At 46.1% G+C, this 23,124-nt stretch overlaps 1 protein-coding gene across 1 annotated transcript in view; it reads left to right on the top strand.

Annotated features, from left to right (window-relative positions):
- Nucleotides 1-236: 236 nt before the first annotated feature.
- The window catches only part of PHEX (phosphate regulating endopeptidase homolog X-linked), a 207,021-nt gene continuing 184,133 nt past the window's right edge, over nucleotides 237-23,124 (top strand). Inside the window, exons 1-2 of the mRNA XM_030202253.1 lie at nucleotides 237-844; nucleotides 20,301-20,366. Of these exons, the coding sequence (XP_030058113.1) occupies nucleotides 718-844; nucleotides 20,301-20,366 (193 nt within the window). The 5' untranslated portion in view covers nucleotides 237-717. The remainder of the gene's footprint in view (nucleotides 845-20,300; nucleotides 20,367-23,124) is intronic.

The raw sequence follows: 23,124 nt of genomic DNA, 5'->3' as shown, positions 1-23,124 counted from the left end.
GGGAGGATGTGAATTTTGTTCTGTTTTTCTTATGTGTTTTTAAAAAATAAATACATGTAGGCTGTTTTAATTGCCATGCTCTGCCACATGAAAACATGACTCTGATTTCTGGCACAGGGCCACGCACAAACCTCCCAAAATAAGATTTTACAGGATGTCCCAGGAATCCCTGCAAAAGTTTAAAAAGCTTTTGCACACTGAAAAGAGTTTGTCATTTCTGAGGCATGGTGATTAAAGATAAGTCCTTTGTGGGGCTGTAAAAGAAATATTTCCAGCTGCATCCTATCTTTCCAAACTCCTCAGTTCATATTTAAAACTACTTTTTGAGATATGTGATTGTAACATCATCCTATCAAGCAGCGGAGACAGCTGTCCAGCTACATGTGCTGAACTCTTGAGGAAATGTAGTTAGCTCATAAGGAACTCGGCTGAGCACCCCTCATACTTCCACATCTGCCCTGCCAAGTTCCAGTCGAACAGAACGGCTTGTTTCTACTGACAAAAACTTAAAGAAAACAGTGTGATTTTTTTTCTTCGTCTTCTCTCACTGGGAAACGAGCTTTGGAGAGACTCTGATGACAGAATTTTGAACTTCTAAATGAGAAAGCCAGAGGCTGGAGCACTCCGCAGAGGTTGCTGTGACTAGCTGGAACTGTGGAGGGGAAAGTGAACCAGATTTCAAGTGGATCCCCCTTTGAGCCCATCTCAGTTGGAACCATGGAAGCAGAGGCGATGGGGAATTCATCCAAGCCTGGCAGCAGAAACCTTGCTAATCAATTAACTCGAGTAGCACTTTTTGTCTTCATATGTGTCGCCGGTATCCTTGGTGTGATACTCTTACTGGGTAAGTTGAAAGCTCTGCTACCAGGGCATTGAGGGGTCCTTTTACTAAGCCGCGTAGACGCCTACGAGCGACCTACATCAATCTTGAGTTACCGCCCGGCTACCGCGTGGCCCTTGCGGTAATTTCATTTTTGACGCGTGTCCGCTACACGCGCCGGAAAATATATTTAGTTTCTGGCGCACGGGCGGCAATTGGCATTTTACGTGCATAGACCATTACCGTCCGGTTATCACGTGAGACCTTACCACTCGGTCAATGGCTGGCGGTAAGGTCTCAGACCCAAAATGGACGCGTGGCAAGTTTCATTTTGCCGCATGTCCATTTTTGGCAAAAATTTTTTAAAAAGGCATTTTTTTTACAGGTGCGCTGAAAATTGATTCTGCACGCGCCCAAGACACGCGTCTACAGTACCGCAGGCCATTTTTCAGCGCGCCTTTGTAAAAGGGCCCCTGACTGTGGTAGCCTTGTACGACCTGAGCAGATAGAACTAATTCTAATGTCTCATAATAAAAGCACAAAGCGACTGCATTTCAGCTCGACTTCATTGCAAAGTCAGCCAGGTAGAACCTCTTCACAGCTGACGGCATGTCATCTTAAAGGAATGCTTTGTGCTGATCCTTCCAGCCGTGTATCATCTGGCTTTGGTCACAGGTTCTGGGGAAATGTTTATGCTGTGTGGCTGTGTACACTTTAACTCGCACTTACCGTATTTTTACGCATATAAAATGCACCCACATGTATAACGCATGCAAATTGAGAGTCTGTGTAAAAATAAACTGGTATAACGTGCCCACACATATAATTTATTTATTTTATTTATTAGGATTTATTTACCACCTTATTGAAAGAATTCACTCAAGGTGGTGCACAGTAAGAATAAATCAAACATAAGCAATAGTCAATTACAGCAGTAAAAATATTCAAATAACAATACAAAGTATGGCATGGTATACTACTTACAAGGTCAACACAATACGTAATAGAACATTTTAATAGACAGCGTAGGGTATAAGCAAAGATGGAACATATAGAGGGGCATTTTCGAACGGGGACGCCCATCTCTAAGGATGTCCCGGCGAAGGGGCGGGGAAACTCGTATTATCGAAACAAGAAGGGCGTCCATCTTTCGTTTTGATAATACGGTTGGGGACGCCCAAATCTCAACATTTAGGTCGACCTTAGAGATGGTCGACCTAAATGTTGAGATGGTCGACCTTACAGATGGTTGTTCCTGGTTTTCGGCCATAATAGAAACCGAGGACGTTCATCTGAAAAACAACCAAATCCAAGCCCTTTGGTTGTGGGAGGAGCCAGCATTTGTAGTGCACTGGTCCCCCTCACATGCCAGGACACCAACCGGGCACCCTAAGGGGCACTGCAGTGGACTTCACAAATTGCTCACAGGTACATAGCTCCCTTACCTTGTGTGCTGAGCCCCCAACCCCCCCCCCCCCCAAAAAAAAAAACCCACTCCCCACAACTGTACACCACTACCATAGCACTAAGGGGTGAAGGGGGGCACCTACATGTGGGTACAGTGGGTTTCGGGTGTGTTTTGAAGGGCTCACATTTACCAGCAAAAGAATAACAGGTAGGGGGGGATGGGCCTGGGTCTGCCTGCCTAAAGTGCACTGCACCAACTAAAAACTGCTCCAGGGACCTGCATACTGCTGTGATGGAGCTGGGTATGACATTTGAGGCTGGCATAGAGGATGGCAAAAAATGTTTTAAAATTTTTTTTTGCGGTGGGATGGGGTTGGTGACCACTGGGGGAGTAAGGGGAGGTCATCCCCGATTCCTTACGGTGGTCATCTGGTCAGTTTGGGCACCTTTTCGAGGCTTGGTCATAAAAAAAAATGGACCAAGTAAAGTCAGCCAAATGCTCGTCAGGGACGCCCTTCTTTTTTCCATTATTGGCCGAGGACGCCCATCTCTTAATCAGGCCCCTGTCCCACCTTCGGTATGGTGCTGACACGCCCCCGTGAACTTTGGTCGTCCCTGTGATGGAAAGCAGTTGAGGGCGCCCAAAATCGGCTTTTGATTATGCAGATTTGGGAGACCCCAAGAGAAGGACGCCCATATCCTGATTTGTGTCGGAAGTTGGGTGCCCTTCTCTTTTGAAAATTCCCCTGATTGGGGTCCTTTTACGAAGTGGCGGTAAGCTTGATGCGGGCTTACCACTTGCTAAAACGGTAAGTACTGCCGGGCTATCACAGCAGCCCAGCGGTAGTTCCTTCGCCCAATGCACGCCATTTCCGGTGTTGCAAAAATATTAAAATTTTTGTAGCGCCAGTGTGTACCCGCCGGGCTAGTGCAGGAGCCCTTACTGCCACTTCAATTGGTGGTGGTAAGTGCTCCCCTCCGAAATGGCTGTGTGGCAAGTGAAGCACTTGCCGCAAGGCCATTTCTTGAAAAAAAACCCCCAAAGACCTGCCTTTTACCCACTGCGGTAAAAGGGGGCCTCGGTGGACATCAAAAACATGTGCCGATGCCAGCACAGGTCCCCTTGTGCCGCGGCATTGTAAAAGGACCCCTTAGATAGGTAAGAGAGTAAGAGGAGTTAGAAAATAAGTTGACTAACTTAAAGAAAGTTGCACGTGAGCTCAGAGAGATTATTAAATCAGCTAGGGTAGGAGTCGATAAACCAGGGGTGTAGCCAGACTTCGGCGGGAGGGGGGTCCAGAGCCCGAGGTGAGGGGGCACATTTTAGCCCCCCCACGGCGCCGCCGAACCCCCCTCCCCCGCCATTGCTGAACCCCCCGCCACCAACTTTGATCCCCCCCTGCCATTGCCGAACCCCCCTGCCACCAACTTTGACCCCCTCCCTGCCATTGCCAAACCCCCCGCCACCAACTTTGACTCCCCCCTGCCGACGACCCTCTCGACCCCCTCCCGCCCCCGCCGTCGCCTACCTTTGCTGGCGGGATTGAGACGAAGAGGATCTCAGCTGGCGGGGGTTGGGGTCCCCCGCCAGCCGAGATCCTCTTCTTCCCAATCCCGTGCAAGGCTTTGTTCTAGTCTGACGTCCTGCACGTGTACGTGCAGGACGTCAGACTAGAACAAAGCCTTGCGCGGGATTGGGAAGAAGAGGACCTCGGCTGGTGGGGTTGGGGTCCCCCACCCGCAAAGGTAGGCGACGGTGGTGGTGGGGGGTCGAGAGGGTCATCGGCAGGGGGGGTCCAGGGGCAAATCTACGGGTGCGCAGGCCCCGGTGGCCCCATACTGGCTACGCCACTGTGATAAACTGCGCACTATAACTAAGGGGCCCTTTTACTAAGCGGTAGGGCTAACGTGCTTTGAATCAACACTACCACAGGGGTAGCGCGGGTGCCCAGCGATAATTTTGAAGATGACGCACACTGTTTTACATGGTAGGAAATATATTTTTCTATTTTCTACTGCGGGGAGTGGGCATTCCCGGCGGTAATCATTATTACTGTATTTTCACAAATATAGCACATATAATGTATGCATTTTTACACCCCCTGTATACTCTATGTGTGGGCATGCTATACCGGTGTATTTTTACTAAGACATGCTAGTTGCAAAATTAGTGCATTTGGTTTTGAGGCTTTTTCTTTTAGATTTTTTTTGCCGGTTTTCTACAGTAATAATAACGCCTGCAGAAACCAAAAAAGAAAAACCCTTAAAAACAAATGTGTTAATTTGGCAATTAGCACCTTAGGGGCTCTTTTACTAAGCTGCAGTAAAATGCGTGAAATCGGCATGCGCTGGGCTCATTTTTACCACGGCTGGGGATAAAAGGCTTTTTTATGGGGCAGTAAATGGCCGTGCGCTAAAATCAAATGTGGCTACTTACTGCCTGAGCTCTTACTGCCACCCATTGACCTAGCGGTAAGGGCTCACGTGCTAATAGCACGGTAATCAAGCAGTACTTGCAATGTGGCTATGCTGATGATTCAGGGGCGAAGCCAGATAACAGATTTTGGGTGGGCTAGGCAAGAATTGGGTGGGCACCAAGTGTTCTCCCCCCCCCCCCCACCAAAAAAAAAATCTCAGCTGGTGGGAAGACACATTTTTCCACCTTGGCAGCTGGAATGGACTGAAAACTGAGCATGCGCAGGTGCCGGTGTCGTGGAGAGTAGCGTTTTCGTTACCATTAGGGGGAAATCTTCAGCTGGCAAAGCTTGGGATTCCACCAGTTACCACTAAACATGTGCTACTGTTGGGTGGGCCTGAGCCATAAATGGCCCTGTGGCTACGCCACTGGATCAGACTCTTCAAAAACAGACTCAGGACGTCAAAGAAAAGTTATAGGTGTTTATTTAAGCTGACTCGACATGGCACCATGTTTCGGTACATACATGCCTGCCTCAGGAGTCTTGGTGTGTATACTTGGCAATCGCATTAGTCCTTGGTAACGCTTCTGTTGAAATGAACGTAAGTTGGTCTTTAAAAAGACTGTTAGTGAAAAAGCAGACGCATTTTATAGGCTATTCATTATTTGCTTTTTTCACTAACAGTCTTTTTAAAGACCAACTTAGGTTCATTTCAACAGATGCATTACCAAGGACTAATGCGATTGCCAACTACACGTACCGAGACTCCTGAGGCAGGCATTTATGTACCGAAATATGGCACCGTGTCCAGTCAGCTTAAATAAACACCTGTGTTGCCCTTTTACTAAGCTGGGTAAGCGTCTATGTGTGTGCCCATCGCGTGCCAAAATGAACTTACCGCCCGACTGCCGCGTGCCTCTTGAGGTAATTTCATTTTTGGCATGCGTCTGATACGTGCGTCTGAAAAATATTTTTTATTTTTGGATGCACACAGGTCGTTACTGCGCAGATTCTTTACCACTAGGTCTATGGCTGGCGGTAAGGTCAGACACCCAAAACGGACATGCGGCAATTTTGATTTTGCCGCACGTCCATTTTTGGAAAAGTTTCTTGAAAAGAGGCATTTTTGGTACGTGCGCTGAAAAATATTTCTCTGCATGTGCCCCAAACCCGCGCCTACGCTACCGCAAGCCACTTTTTACCGCGGCTTAGTAAAAGAACCCCTATAATTTTTGTTGGACATCCTGAATCTGTTTTTGAAGAGCCTGATCCAGTTCCCACTTCTTGATTTTTGACTTCATCTACCCTGTGGGACTTTTGTGTTCTTTCCACTCTTTGTGGGTTTTTTTTTTTTTTTGTAAAGATTGATTACTGGAATATTATCTATCTGGGTGTCACAAAGTCTTTCTTAATCTCCCAATCAGAAATAGTACCAGTTCATCACGAACTAACCTGAATCTCCACTACACTAATTGCAAAGGACTAAAATACAAGACAACCCATGCGTCCAACTTCTCTTACATAAGCACACGTCTGTGGAACGCATTGCCACAAGCTGTGAAAACAACCTACGATCACCTAAAATTCAGGAAATCATTAAAGACTCACCTATTCGGAAAGGCATACCCGACTGACCCAACTTAAATGCCTCAATCCTGCAACACCTCGCTATCAAAGATCGTATTGGACATTATCAAACCCTCCTACCTTTAACCCCACGTGACTGAATCTTATCTTCCCTATCCCACCATTACATCTTTTGTACTTGTCCCCTACCGAACTTGGCGATTGCCTTACGGTATTATGTAAGCTACATTGAGCCTGCAAAGAGGTGGGAAAATGTGGGATACAAATGTAATAAATAAATAAAATAAAATTACAGATCATGCAGTACACTGCCATTTGTCTCCTTTGTAATCTATGTAGGTCGGATCACTTAGCACCCGCTCTTAAATGATCTCACTGGCTTCCTGTTAAATACCGTATAAAGTTTATGGTGGCTTTTAGGGCTTTCCGGATGCGCCTTCCCCCCATCTGTCTTCCCTTACTATCCCATGTATGCCCACACGTGTTCTTAGGTCCCTGAATGATGATAGTATGATCTTACCCAGGCCTCGTATGTCCCAGTTAGAAAGTACAAGGCAAGGTGCTTTCTACTGTATGGCCCCGACCCTGTGGAATTCTCTGCGTAAAAAGATATTCAAGGGGAAATGTCTTTAATACGTTTCAAATCAGTTACTATGTCATGGCTGTTTCATCAGGCCTACGGCACCTGACTGGATTGGACTTGGTGCATCTGAATGTTTCCCCCCGTACCTGTGTATGTATTTCATTTGTCTCTTATTGGTCTGCATGTTTCTTTCCTATTTCACTAATGAAGTTCTATTTCTGAATTGTTATTTTTAGTTTGTAAACAATGTTGTTCTGCTTTGGTCAGGTAAAGTGGTATAATAAGTTATCGATAGATAGATAGATAAATAAATAAATAAATGCTACTATAGACTAAGGCCCTCCCAAAGACTTTCACTAACTACACCCTCTCCAAAAGACATTACACGATGTGATACCCGCAAGCGAGCCTTTTCCGGAGTAGCCCCCACACTCTGGAATGAATTGCCTGAAAGGCTCCGCTTAACACAAGACTATCTCTACTTCAGGAAGCAGGTGAAAGCTTGGCTCTTCAACCAAGCCTTTAACGGAAGAAGTAACTAACTTGTTGGTCTCACTCACACACACAAGGATTGACTCGGGCTGCACATACTGCAGTGGGACATGTTTATCCACTCCTAGCCTAACTGAGATAATATTTAACCATCTCTCTGACCTCATGTGCAACTTTCTTCAAATCAGTCACCTTACTTTCACATTCTTCCTACTTTCTTACTCATCTATATGTTACAACTTTGCCTTACCCTTCACTACCAATTATAATGTTCTAGTAGATATTGTGTTGTCATTGTAAGTAGTATGTCATCTAAAGAGAATCCACGTACGTGGAGAACTCAGTAGATCCCACGGGATAAATAAAAATAAAAGAAGTGGGAATAAGGCTTATCCAAAAAACTGGAACCAAACCAAATGTTAAAAATCCAACAAACAATATTTATTAATTTTCTTTAAAACAGAACTCATGAATATATTCTTTAAAAAATGAGTTGACACAATGTTGTGTTTCGGCCTAGTGGCCTACATCAGGAGTCCAATAGAGATCAAGCGAACACTTATCTCTGTAGAGATTGTTGAAATTGAAAAACCTGCTCCTGCCACGCTGCCTCTGAGACCACCGCCCTCAGGCTGAAAATAGTGCGGCAAGTCGTGCACAGTCATTACACCCCCAGGCTTGTCCAAATGCACCCGAATCCGAAATTGAAATTCCCTGACCGGATAGTCTCTACAATCCTGAGAAGCGCAACCTGCAAGACCGTTAGCTGGGCGTGGTCTGGTGGGTCGCGCTTCTCAGGGTTGTAGAGACTATCCGGTCAGGGAATTTCAATTTCGGATTCGGGTGCATTTGGACAAGCCTGGGGGGTGTAATGACTGTGCACGACTTGCCGCACTATTTTCAGCCTGAGGGCGGTGGTCTCAGAGGCAGCGTGGCAGGAGCAGGTTTTGCAATTTCAACAATCTCTACAGAGATAAGTGTTCACTTGATCTCTATTGGACTCCTGATGTAGGCCACTAGGCCGAAACACAACATTGTGTCAACTCATTTTTTAAAGAATATATTCATGAGTTCTGTTTTAAAGAAAATTAATAAATATTGTTTGTTGGATTTTTAACATTTAGTTTGGTTCCGTTTTTTTGGATAAACCTGGTTTTTATTCCCACTTCTTTTATTTTTATTAAGTAGTATACCATGCCATACTTTGTATTGTTACTTGAATATTTTTACTGCTGTAATTGCCTATTGCTCATGTTTGATCTATTCTTACTGTACACCGCCTTGAGTGCATTCCTTCGAAAAGGCGGTAAATAAATCCTAATAAATAAATAAATAGACCAAATGGCAAAGCCTCTTGAAATCCTTTCTTTTCTCAGGTTAGAAACGAATGAATTTCTTTCATCTTTTAAAGTCAGCAAGCTGAAGTAATTATCTATTATTATAATTATTTGTATTTAGCTCAAACTGAGTTACATTCAGGTATTCTAGGTATTTTCCAGTCCCTGGAGGGTTTACATACGCTTGTATCTGAGGCAATGGAAGCTTAAAGGGGTCTTTTACTAAGCTGAGATAGCGTTTTTAGCTTGTGGTAGAAATCAGCTGGCGGTAAACAGCGAGATGCCCATTATATTCCTATGGGCATCTCGGCATTTATTACCAGCTGATTTCTACTGTGAGCTAAAAATGTTACTGTAGCCATAGGAGCCGATTCTGTGGGTGCTGTGGGTGCTTCAGCACCCCCAATATTGAGAAAATTCCTTGTATGTGTCCAAGGAAGGGTTATTTCCACTGAGCTTAGCACCCCCAATAATTTTGAAAAGTTGGCTCCTATGACTGTAGCTTACTAAAAGACCCCGTAAGTGACTTTTGCAAGATCAAAAGGAACAACAGTAGGATCTGAACATAGATTCACTGGTTAACAGCTGGATGCTCCAACCACTAAGAACATTAGAATGGAAGTATTGCCATACTGGGACAGACCGAAGGTCCATCAAGCCCAGCATCCTATTTCCAACAGTGGCCAATCCAGGTTACAAGTGCATGTCAAGATCCCAAAACAGTGCAATACATTTTATGCTGCTTATCCTAGAAATAAGCAGTGGGTTTTCCCCAAGTCCATTTTAATAATGGTCTATGGACTTTTCTTTTAGGAAGCTATCCAAAACTTTTTAAAACCCTGCTAAGCTAACTGCTTTTACTACATTCTCTGGCAAAGAGTTTCAGAGTTTAATTACACGTTGAATGCATAAATATTTTCTCTGATTCATTTTAAATTTACTACTTTGTAACTTCATTGCGTGCCCCCTAGTCCTAGTATTTTTGAAAGCATAAACAAGCGATTCACGTCTACCCGTTCCACTCCTCTCATTATTTCATAGACCTCTATCATACCTTCCCTCAGCTGTTTTTTCTCCAAGCAGAAGAGCGCTAGCCACTTTAGCCTTTCCTCATAGGGAATTTGTCCCATCCCCTTTATCATTTTCGTCGCCCTTCTCTGTACCTTTTCTAATTCCACTATATCTTTTTCGAGATGTGGTGACCAGAATTGCACACAATACTCAAGGTGTGGTTGCACCATGGAGCAATACAAAGGCATTATAACGTCCTCATTTTTCTTTTCCATTCCTTTTCTAACAATACCTAACATTCTATTTGCTTTCTTAGCTGCCGCCACACACTTAGCAGAGGGTTTCATATCATCAACAATGTCACCTAGATCCCTTTCCTGGTTGATGACTCCTAGTATGCATCCTTGCATTACGTACCTATAGTTTGGGTTCCTTTTTGTCACATGCATTGCTTTGCACTTGCTTGCATTAAACATCATCTACCATTTGGATGTCCAGTCTCATAACAACTTTGAATAACTTTGTGTCGTCAGCAAATTTAATCACCTCATTATTTACTCCCATCTCTAGATCTTTTATAAATATGCTAAATAGTAGTGGCCCCAGCACAGCAGTGGCGTTCCTAGGGGGGCTGACACCCGGGGTGGATCGCCGATGCGCCCCGCCAGGGCCGGTCTTAGGCAGAGGCGGCCAAGGCGGCCGCATAGGGCCCCGCGCTTAAGGGGGTCCCGCGCGGCGTGCCTCAACTCTGCCTCTCCGACCGACCCCCACTCAGTCCACATCATGATTTGATCTCGCTCGGCCGCTTCGCTTCCGCCACAGGTCCGGTGCCCATCCACCGCTGAGCCCGTCGTCAGCTCCCGCCTCCCTGGACCCTGACAGTTGCAGCGACGGCCCCGACAGACAGTAGGAGCGACGGCCCGGACCCCGACAGACAGTTGCAGGCTTGCAGCGATGGTCCCCGGCCCCCCGACAGTCAGAATTGCAGCGACCGCTCACCCCAGCTTTTCACTTCCCGCTCAATGTCCCGCCTTCCTTCTGATGAGGTATTTCCTGTTTCCGAGAGGGCAGGCGGGAGTCACTGAGCGGGAAGGGAAAAGCTGGAGCCTGGTTGGAGGTGAGCCATCGCCCTCGCTGGTGCCTGGTGCGAGTTGACTTAAAATAAAATAAAGTGAAGTGGAGCTGCTCAGCTGGAGCAAGTTTGTACCACTGCCTCCTGCACTGCCATTCAAAGGCAAGCCAGGTATGATGACTATTAGCTTTTCTATAAGGTGGATAATAAAACCATGGAACCAAGATAATATGCTACCAGACAGCGATACCTAATTCATTTAGCCTAAATAATAAAATCCCGTGGTCGACTAAATTGAACGCATGGGATAGACTGCATTGTATAACAATCGCATTTTGACCTAGACTTAATAAAGATTTACCCTGTGCAGCTATTTTCTGTACTATAATTTTTCCAGATCAAGCAATTTAACAATATACCCTGCCATTATTTTCACCAATAAGGGAATAGATGCAATTGGACAGTAATTAGCAGGTTTTTAGGAGTAGGAGTTAAAACAATAATAGTAATGTGATGGAAAAACTCCGTTAGTTAAACAGTTGTGTAGCCATAGTCCCGTTCATGTGTTGTTCATAATATATATGCAGAACAGCTATCCAGGCTACAGCTCTTCTAGATAAATCTAGTATCCTTCATATTCATGGGCAAAAAGCCCTCCCAAAAAGTCAGTTGGTAGGTATATCACATAATTCTTGTGACATCTCAAAATCCATGTCATGGTCTGCAGTTCCATTTACACAAAGCCAGAGCTAGGTGGGGGGTGGGGCTAGGGTGGGGCGGGGCTAGGATGGGCCCCACCAAATTGGTCTGCATAGGGCCCCGCACTTGCTAAGACCGGCCCTGCGCCCCGCCCCCCCCGGATGCAGCGCGACCCCCCCCCCCGGCGAAAGGACACCCCCCGCGAAAGAAAGCCCCCTGGGTGCACGCTGCTGGGGGGGTGCCACGCACGTGCCTCTCCTTCGTTTGTTCCATGCTCCCTCTGCCCCGGAACAGAAAGTAACCTGTTCCGGGGCAGAGGGAGCATGGAACGAACGAAGGACAGGCGTGCCCCCCCAGCGGTGTGCACCCAGGGCGGACCGCCCCCACCGCCCTCCCCTTGGTACGCCACTGCAGCACAGACCCCTGGGGAACCTCACTATCTACCCTTCTCTATTGAGAATACTGACCATTTAACCCCACTCTCTGTTTTCTATCTTTTAATTAATTAATTAATTTATTTATTGTGAACATTTATATCCCACATATTCCCACCAAGGTGGGCTCTATGTGGCGTACAATGCAGGAGAAAGTACATCAGAATAACAGTAGTGCAATGCTGAAGAGAGGGGGGAGAAAAGAAAAAAAAAAGAAATGAGATTTTCCGATTTGAGGAAGAAGGGCAACCTTCGAAAGCTAATCAAGAAATGTATTAAGTTATGTCCAATAAAAAAGGTATCATCTTATTTTCTTTTCCATGTTTTATTTTGTTTGATTTCTATAGATTCTACATGGAATGTTGCTATTCCACTAGCAACATTCCATGTAGAAGTCGGCCCTTACGGATCACCAATGTGGCCGCGCAGGCTTCTGCTTCTGTGAGTCTGACGTCCTGCACGTACGTGCAGGACGTCAGACTCACAGAAACAGAAGCCTGCGCAGCCTTCTACATGGAATGTTGCTAGTGGAATAGCAACATTCCATCCATGTAGAATCTCCAATAGTAGCAACATTCCATGTAGAATCTCCAATGGTATCTATTTTACTGTCATAGTAATGCTTGAATGTTTTCACTTATATACACTGTCAGCTAGCACATTTGCTTATTTCCGATCTGAGGAAGAAGGGCAACCTTCGAAAGCTAATCAAGAAATGTATTAAGTTATGTCCAATAAAAAAGGTATCATCTTATTTTCTTTTCCATGTTTTATTTTGTTTGATTTCTATAGATTCTACATGGAATGTTGCTATTCCACTAGCAACATTCCATGTAGAAGTCGGCCCTTACGGATCACCAATGTGGCCGCGCAGGCTTCTGCTTCTGTGAGTCTGACGTCCTGCACGTACGTGCAGGACGTCAGACTCACAGAAACAGAAGCCTGCGCAGCCTTCTACATGGAATGTTGCTAGTGGAATAGCAACATTCCATCCATGTAGAATCTCCAATAGTAGCAACATTCCATGTAGAATCTCCAATGGTATCTATTTTACTGTCATAGTAATGCTTGAATGTTTTCACTTATATACACTGTCAGCTAGCACATTTGCTTATTTCCGATCTGAGGAAGAAGGGCAACCTTCGAAAGCTAATCAAGAAATGTATTAAGTTATGTCCAATAAAAAAGGTATCATCTTATTTTCTTTTCCATGTTTTATTTTGTTTGATTTCTATTGATAATCCACAATAGAAAACTACCTACTATCCCATGACTCTCCAGTTTCCTCTGGAGTCTTTCATGAGGTACTTTGTCAAACGCCTTTTGAAAATCCAGATACACAATATCGACCAGCTCACCTTTATCCACGTTTGCTCACTTCTTCAAAGAAATGCAATAGATTGGTGAGGCAAGATTTCCCTTCACTAAATCCATGTTGACTTTGTCTCATTAATCCATGCTTTTGAATATGCTCTGTAAGTTTGTTCTTTATAATAGTCTCTACCATTTTGCCCGACACTGACGTCAGGCTCACCGGTCTATAATTTCTCGGATCACCTCTGGACTAGGCTACTCCTCCACATACCACATGTACATCTCTCTTTCATGTTCCTTTCTATTTGGGTGAGGGGATGGCAAAGGGGGAAGGTCAGAGTTATTGGGATTATAATCAAGATGATGAAAGTCTGATTAGACTTTAAACAGGAGATGTAGATTTTCTCCTAGTTCACTGGGGAAAATCTGAGGTGGACCCTTTGGCTATTCTTGAGCAGGGTGATGTGGATTTTACTATCAATGTGGCTTTTTTTTTTTTTTTACCTTTGAAGGATGATCTTTGGGTTGTTTCAACCAACCCCACTGATTGTTTTCATAGGTTCAGTGAACCCAGTTATGAACATATTGGCCTGTTTTGGGATTGGTTTCAATAGCTTCCTGGGAGAGTATGTTCTATTTGGAGAGCATGCGATTGTGATTTCTGCTTGTTACATTGTATAAGTTGTTCCTCATGCCAGTTCTGGGCTGTTACAAGAATGGATAATGGATATTCCAAAGGAATGTTGAAAAACCTTGACCTGCAGAAGAATTGTATCAGTTTACCGTGCCCAGCAAAAATAATAGTGTTGTAAACTGATATGTTAGTAAGTGTAGCTACTGTTTTTCCACTAGTAAAAGTGCTTTTATTTACTTTTGCTAGACGACATGGGGGAATCCACTGCTTTCCCTGGGATTGGTAGCATGGAATGTGGCTACTATTTGAGATTCTACATGGAATGTTGCAACTCTTTGGGGTTCTATATGGAATGTTGCTACTCTTTGGGATTCTAGAATCTTGCTACTCTTTGGGGTTCTACATGGAATGTTACTATTGTTTGGGTTTCTGCCAGGTACTTGTGACCTGGATTGGCCACTGTAGGAAACAGGATACTGGGCTAGATGGACCATTGGTCTGAGCCAGTATGGCTATCCTTATGTTCTTAAGTAAATATCAGGTGAATGTAACCTGCTATGGAAATGCACTTTTGCAAACACTCTTCCCTCTTTCCTGTTGGGTTTGCATTTATTTTGGTAATCAGTTCTGCGTTTGCTTTGGCAAAATGGAATAGAAAAACGGAGAAGGAAATAAATAAACTGTTTAAATATTTTTGTGGTTAGCAGACATAGAGGGGCATTTTCATATGACATGCAAATCTGATTTTGGATGTTTTTGCAAAAAAATGTCCAAAATTTCAGAGCCTAACATGGTCATTTTTGAACCAGAAAAACGTCTATCTCTTTGGTTTGAAAACTGCCCTATTTTAGATGTATTTGTGCTCAGTGCACCTTTCTTTAAAGGCCATTTTCAAACAAAAAAAAACATTCAAGAGAAAAACATCCCAAAACAAGCCATTGGGATGTCTGGGATCAGTAGTCTTACTAGACTGGCCACAAAGACATCCCAGCAGAGCAGTGGGGCAGCCTAGGGGCACGGCAGTGGACTTCATATAAAAGGTCCCAGGTACATATCACATCGTAACCCATACTATTATTATTATTATTATTAGCATTTGTATAGCGCTACCAGACGCATGCAGCGCTGAACACCTGATACAAAGAGACAGTCCCTGCTCAATAGAGCTTACAATCTAAAAAATACAGACAGACAAGACAATTAAGGGCGAGGGTAGAGATGGAGCTAGACGTACAGGCTCAGGAAGTCTATTCCAGGCATAAGCTGCTGCGAGGGAAAAGGAACGAAGTCTGGAGTTAGCAGTGGAGGAGAAGGGGGACGACAAGAGGGATTTGTCCAGTGAGCGGAGTTCATGGGGAGGAATGTAGGGAGAGATGAGAGTGGAGAGGTAATGGGGGGCTGCAGAATGGATGCATTTAAAAGTCAGTAAGAGAAGTTTGAACTGTATGCGGAACCGGACAGGGAGCCAGTGAAGTGACTTGAGGAGTTGGGCTAGTGTGGGTATAACGATTTTGGCGGAAAATAAGTCATGCCGCAGAATTTTGGACAGACTGGAGAGGAGAGAGATGGCTGAGCGGAAGACCAGTGAGAAGTAAATTGCAATAGTCCAAGCGAGAGGTGACAAGGGTGTGGATAAGGGTTCTGGTAGTGTATTCAGAAAGGAAGGAACTATATAAAGGAACTATATGGTGAGCCCTCCAGGAATAGCAACTATACACCTCTACAATAGCCCTAATACATGCTGGTGTCCCTATATGATGATTCAGTAGGTATTTTGTGGTGTTGGGGGTACTCACACTTTCCACCACAGGTTAGAGTGGGATACTGCACCGGAACAGGAAGTAACAGTAGAGGGAGCAGGGAACCAGCAGAGCCGACAGTCACGCGTCTGCTCCCAACAGGTAGGAAGAATGCACCGGGGGGGGGGGGGGGGGGGTTGGAGGTGATGCACCGGAGGGGGGACAATGTGCTGGAGGGGGTGATGCTGCGCTGAAGGAGGTGTCATGCTGCACCCGGGGGGGGGGGGGGGGGGGGAACGACACAATGGCGTAGCAAGGGGGGGGGAGGGTTGGTCCGCCCCGGGTGTCAGCTCAGGGGGGGTGCTCCCTGCCAGCTCCCTCCCTTGGTGAATCGACCCCCCCCCCCCCGACCAGCTCCCGCACCCTATCTTTAAAAAGAATATCGGGAGGCGAGGTGCAGCGCCTCGCGCCTGCCCTGCACGTAAAAGAAATGTGGACCGTCGGGTCTTCCCTCGCTCTATCTGTCCTGACTTCCGCTGACGCGACTTCCTATTTCCGCAAGGGCGGGACAGACAGAGCTAGAGAAGGCCAGACGGTCCACATTTCTTTTACGTGCAGGGCAGGCGCGAGGCGCTGCGCCTCGCCTCCCGATATTCTTTTTAAAGGTAGGGTGCGGGAGCTGGTCGGGGGTGGGGTGGGGGTGTCATCGTGCTGCACCCGGGGGGGGGGGGGGTGCAACGACGAACCTCCCCACCCCGGGTGGCAGCCACCCTTGCTACGCTACTGGGACGACGACCAAGGAATGCCACTGTGTGTGTGTGTATAAACATAGATATAGATAGATATAGTTACACACTTACACAGACATATTCCTTCTTTGTTAAGCTGTTTATAGGATTTTGGTGCACAGATTGATTAATGAGAAAAGTAGTGTCTTGGAGACCCAAGTAGAGTATATACAAATTGTTGCCAAGTTTCATATGGAAAAGTTAACCCTTTGCCATCCAGATATCTCTGTTAACACTTTCCGCAATCCAAGAGGACGGTGACTTCTCGGTTTCTCTTGCTCCCTTTCACCCCCTTGGTAACTCCTTGTGTGGGTCTCCCTATGCCTTGAAAAGAAAAGGTGAACAGGAACCGAGAGATTGTGTTGATAGGGAGATGACAGATGAATCAAAGTGATCCTGCGGGAGGTGGTGGAGATGAAAACGGTAACGGAATTCAAACATGCGTGGGATAAACATAAAGGAATCCTGTTCAGAAGGAATGGATCCTCAGGAGCTTAGCCGAGATTGGGTGGCAGAGCCGGTGGTGGGAGGCGGGGATAGTGCTAGGCAGACTTATACAGTCTGTGCCAGAGCCGGTGGTGGGAGGCGGGGCTGGTGGTTGGTAGGCGGGGATAGTGCTGGGCAGACTTATACGGTCTGTGCTGGAGCCGGTGGTGGGAGGCGGGGATAATGCTGGGCAGACTTATACGGTCTGTGCCAGAGCCAGTGGTGGGAGGCGGGGCTGATTGTTGGGAGGCGGGGATAGTGCTGGGCAGACTTATACGGTCTGTGCTGGAGCCGGTGGTGGGAGGCGGGGCTGGTGGTTGGTAGGCGGGGATAGTGCTGGGCAGACTTACAAGGTCTGTGCTGGAGCCGGTGGTGGGAGGCGGGGCTGGTGGTTGGGAGGCAGGGATAGTGCTGGGCAGACTTATACGGTCTGTGCCAGAGCCAATGGTGGGAGGCGGGGATAGTGCTGGGCAGACTTGTACGGTCTGTGACCTGAAAAAGACAGGTACAAATCAAGGTAAGGTATACACAAAAAAGTGGCACATTTCTTGGGCAGACTGGATAGACCGTGCAGGTCTTTTTCTGCCGTCATCTACTATGTTACTATGTTACTATGATTCCAGGAAAATGTGCTGCCCCAGGAGCTTCTACAGTTTACCAGCCCATGAAATAAGATCAAAGAATGATTCTAGCTTCATGTCTCCCTTGAGGAAGCTGGGTCATAATAACAACTTTGTTATCATAACACTACCATATAACTCACTGTAATAAGTCTGTTGTTATTGTGAATGATCTTTTCTGAGGAGCATAATTATTTTTCTGTCAGCTACAGATACAGGGATAGCCTTCAGTGTTTTCTGCATGGCCACATAGAGAGTCGTATGGTACTTGGACAAGAGTTGGTCTTGATGAAACTTGGATGACCGTTCGCAATATGGAGGATTCTAATCCCCTCGGTTGTAATACATGCATCTACCAGTATAAATTGGGCAGTATTTTAGGACATGAAGGGGGGCAGACTAAGGAGTAATGTCAAGAAGTATTTTTTCACGGAAAGGGTGGTAGATACGTGGAATGCCCTTCCGCGGGAGATGGTGGAGATGAAAACAATGGAATTCAAACATGCGTGGGATAAACACAAAGAAATCCTGTTTAGAAGCAATGGATCTACAGAATCTTAGCGGAGATTGGGTGGCGATGCCGGTAATTGGAGAGTAAAACCAATGCTGGGCAGACTTCTATGGTCTGCACCCTGATCGTGGCTGAATAGGTATGGATGGGCTGGAGTGTAAATTTTAAGGGGCTTCGACATTAGCTTCAGAACTTTAGTACAGGAACAGTGCTGGGCAGACTTCTACGGTCTGTGTCCTGAGAAAGGCAGGGTGAAATCAAACTCGGGTATACATATAAATATCACATACCATGTAAAATGAGTTTATCTTGTTGGGCAGACTGGGTGGACCGTTCAGGTCTTTTTCTGCCATCATTTACTATGTTACTATTTTCAATCTTGAAGTCTAAGTGGTGGTGGTGGTGTTTTCCTTCAACTCTCTGCATTTGAAACAGTAAAATTAATGTTACCGTTCTGTCTAATACCTTCTAGAAACTGTAATGCTGTCCAAGTGTTAGAAATGATTCACCAGGGTGACTCCATGCTTAAATGGGAAGCTGGGATCCAATTTTGAGGAGAACCCTTTAAATTCAAATTACTGTTTTTCTGGTCTTTCATGAACTTTCCTGACTTTCTTTAAGGGGCTGTTGAAAGATGAGATGTGCAGTTACATGACGTGAAAAACAAAACAAAAACAAACAAAAAAGTCAAATCTCTCTGCGTTGGGTTGGTCTTATATCGTACAGGTGGTCAAGCTTCTACAGTGAGCAACTGGGATGTATCTTTTGAGTGTGAACAGGATGGGTCAACTGGTCTTTATCTGTCATCATATCACCCCTCTCCTCAGGTCACTTCACTGGCTTCCAATCAGATACCGCATTTAGTTCAAGCTTCTCCTTCTTACCTACAAATGCACTCAGTCTGCCGCCCCTCACTACCTTTCTACCCTCATCTCCCCTTACGTTCCCGCCCGAAACCTCCGTTCACAGGACAAATCCATCCTCTCATTACCCTTCTCCACCACCGCCAACTCCAGGCTCCGCTCATTCTGCCTCGCCTCACCCTATGCTTGGAACAACCTTCCCGAGCCCTTACGCCAAGCCCCCTCCCTACCCATCTTCAAGTCTTTGCTTAACGCCCACCTCTTCAATGCTGTGTTTGGCACCTAACTCTTACCTTTCAGGAAATCCAGACGGCCCCAATTTGACTGCCCCTACCAGTCTGACTGTTCACGTGTCCTTTAGATTGTAAGCTCTTTGAGCAGGGACTGTCCTTCTATGTTAAATTGTACAGTGCTGCGTAACCCTAGTAGCGCTTTAGAAATGTTAAGTAGTAGTAGTAGTAATCATGTTTATATTTGATTTGTTTATTTGGGTTTTGATTAATCGCTGATTCATGGCCAAGCCAAATATCTCAGCGATTTACAGAGTTCGAGAAATAGCAGTGCAAAGTAAGCAGTGCGGAATGCAACAGCTAAACTCAGCAGGCTACCAAAACACCTTGTCAGAATTGTGAAGGAATGAGGCAGACACCGAATCATTTATCCAGACATAGGGATAGAGCAGTAAATGCGGCACCCTAAATTTTCACTTCAGTTCTGAATCCAGTTAATGTGTGGAAACTCACTAATGCAACCCCGCTGCACCACTGCTAAGGTATGACAAGTTGGATTTGCTTCTGGTTCAAAAAAATGTTTTTTGTTACATTTGTACCCTGCGCTTTCCCACTCATGGCAGGCTCAATGCGGCTTACATGGGGCAATGGAGGGTTAAGTGACTTGCCCAGAGTCACAAGGAGCTGCCTATGCCTGAAGTAGGAATCAAACTCAGTTCCTCAAGACCAAAGTCCACCACCCTAACCACTAGGCCACTCCTCCACTGTTGCTACTATTTGAGATTCTACATGGAATGTTGCTATTCCACTAGCAACATTCCATGTAGAATTCAGCCCTTGCAGATCACCAATGTGGCCGCGCAGGCTTCTGCGAGTCTGACGTCCTGCACGTATGTGCAGGACGTCAGACTCACAGAAACAGAAGCATGCGCAGCCTTCTACATGGAATGTTGCTAGTGGAATAGCAACATTCCATGTAGAATCTCCAATAGTAGCAACATTCCATGTAGAATCTCCAATAGTATCTATTTTATTTTTGTTACATTTGTACCCCGCGCTTTCCCACTCATGGCAGGCTCAATGCGGCTTACATGGGGCAATGGAGGGTTAAGTGACTTGTCCAGAGTCACAAGGAGCTGCCTGTGCCTGAAGTGGGAATCGAACTCAGTTCCTCAGTTCCCCAGGTCTGTATCAGGTTTGGTTTTGCCTCCAAATGATATATTTTCCATTTGTTGTTTATTGTTTCTGATTTTCAGTTATCCAAGGGCTTATCACCTTTGACTCAGACAAGTACTGCTTGACTCCGGAATGCATTGAAGCTGGTGAGTAAATCATCGTCTTATTCTTGTTTATCCTGTAATAGAGTTGCTAATACTTGTCAGCAGATCTGCGGCTGCTGGATAGATAACCCAAACAAAGTACTCCGGAGACATAAGAGGCTTTAACTTAATATGAAAGCAACAATAGGTTTCTCACCCAAGCCCCACAACGATTCCAGACTGTCCTGAGAATTTCACTGCCTCCCTTGCATCCAAATTTACCTCTCCATATCCATTATATATGATATGAGAGTGAAGGGGGGGGCAGGCTCAAGAAAAATGTCAGGAAGTATTTTTTCACGGAGAGAGCGGTAGATACTTGGAATGCCCTCCCGCGGGAGGTGGTGGAGATGAAAACGGTAGCGGAATTCAAGCATGCGTGGGATAAACATAAAGGAATCCTGTTCAGAAGGAAGGGATCCTCAGAAGCTTAGTCGAGATTGGGAGGCGGGGCTGGTGTTTGGGTGGTGGGCAAGACGTCTACGGTCTGTGTCCTGAAAATGGCAGATACAAATCAAGGTAAGGTATACACAAGAAGTAGCACATATGAGTTTATCTTGTTGGGTAGACTAGATGGATCATGCAGGTCTTTTTCTGCCGTCATCTACTATGTTGAGGATGTGCAAAAATGCAGAGTGTCTTTTCGAAACCTAATCTGGGGAATCCACCGGCAGTCCTACATGTATGTTATTATGGATATCCTGAAAGCAGGACTGCCGGTGGATTCCCCAGATTAGGTTTCGAAAAGACACTCTGCATTTTTGCACATCCTCAACTATTCAGTCTTCATGACTCACAGTACAAGACTTTCTTTTCTAAGAAAACATGATACTCTGTTTGGTTTAAAGTAGTTGCCACTTGACTCTCTGTGTATATTGCAAGAAATCAGTGTTGAAACATTCTGTCCAACAGGCTAAACAAAGAAGATATCTTCAAGGACAAATTTTTAATAGCGTTATATCAACATTTGCAACATGCCTTAATTTAGCCAGTAAATAATAAGGCCAAAAGTCAGCGTTATTTAACCGGCCAGAAATGGCACCTGGCCAGTTAAATGGCACTTAACCGTCTGAATGCTAATATTCAGTCGAGATAGCCGGTTATCTTCACTGACAGGGCCGCCGAGAGGGTGGGGGCGGGGGGGGGGGGGGGGAAATTCCCCGGGCCCGGGCCTCCAAGGGGGGCCCGGCGCCGGGGCCAGGCCGCCGGCGCTGCAGTCCACGGTCTCACCTGCCTGCCTCCATGGCTCCGGGCCCCCTTCATTCAAAGTGGCAGTCGCAGATCGCCTCTCTTCTGGCCTTCCCTCCCTGTGTCCCGCCCTCTCGGAAACAGGACATTACATCAGACGAGGGCAGGACACAGGGAGGGAAGGCCAGAAGAGACGCGATCTGCGACTGCTGCTTTGAATGAAGGGGGCCCGGAGCCATGGAGGCAGGCAGGTGAGGCCGCGGACTGCAGTGGTGGGGGGCGGCAGCGGGGGGGGGGGGGGGGGCGGCCTTGCCCCGGACCCGGCCTAGTCTCTCGGCGGTCCTGTTCACTGAATATTACCACTTAGCACATAAGGGGAGATTCTATATATAGCGCCTAAAAAATCAGAACGGAAATCAGTGCCGACTAAGCATATTCTATAAGTCGCACCTAGATTTAGGAGCGGAATATGGAATATACTTAGTTAATAATGTGGCATAAATCCCAGTGCATTGGGTGCATCAGGCCATATTCTATAACTACGTGCATAAATTTCAGAATGCCCACGAAACGCCCTTTCCCCCACCCATAACCACACCTCTTTTTGCCGGCACACGTTAGAAGTTAGGCGCACTGCATTACAGAATGCGCTTAGTGAGTTGTGCATGTAAATTCTAAATATTGCCAATTAGTTATCATTATTCCTAGATAAGAGCTGTTAGAGCAGTGGACTTTGATCCTGGGGAACTGAGTTCGATTCCCACTGCAGCTCCTTGGGACTCTGGGCAAGTCACTTAACCCTCCATTGCCCCTGGTACAAAAACAAGTACCTGAATATACGTAAACCGCTTTGAATGTAGTTGCAAAAACCTCAGAAAGGCGGTATATCAAGTCCCGTTTCCCTTTCCCTTTATCAACGCTGATTAGCTTGTTAAGACAATTAAGTTATGCATATTGTTATGAATCAATTTTGGCGCAGATCTCTAGGCATGCAATATAACTGGCTAGCCACAAATATTCAGCACATTGCTGGCTAAGTTTAACAGCCAAATCGGACCACCTAAATAGCAATCCTATCTTTGGCCACTATAAACTTAATTGGCCAGCACTGATTATTAACTTGGCCGGTTAAGTTTAAACTGCCTGAAAAAAACCCGGGTATTCAATGCCGGTCACCGGAAATGGCCTGGCAGGGCCACAGAGAGGAGTGTGGGGGGGGGGGGGGAGCAAAATTCCTCTGGGCCTGACCTCCAAGAGGGGCCTGGACATAAGTGCCCTCCCTTCGGCAGTGTTTCTGCAAGTACTGGCAACATTAAAAAAGAAAGCACGCTACCTCCATCTGGTCTCGGACATGTTCCCTCTGCTTTGTCCCGCCTCATCTGACACAACTTCCTGTGTCCCCACAGGCGGGACACGCAGCAGAGGAAACACGTCGAAGGCCAGCCAGAGGTAAGTTGCTTCTTTGTTGTTGCTACCCGCAGCCAGAATAATGCCGAGGGGAGGAAGGAAAGAAGAGAAATATTGAACCAGATGGGGGTGTGGTGGCAGCAGCAGACAGCTGGCGGGCGGGGGC

The sequence above is a fragment of the Microcaecilia unicolor genome, chromosome 4 (assembly GCF_901765095.1).
Source record: "Microcaecilia unicolor chromosome 4, aMicUni1.1, whole genome shotgun sequence".
NCBI classification, from domain to species: Eukaryota; Metazoa; Chordata; class Amphibia; order Gymnophiona; family Siphonopidae; genus Microcaecilia; species Microcaecilia unicolor.
The sequence above is the reverse complement of the archived record's forward strand: the minus strand, read 5'-3'. Positions and strand labels throughout refer to the sequence as shown.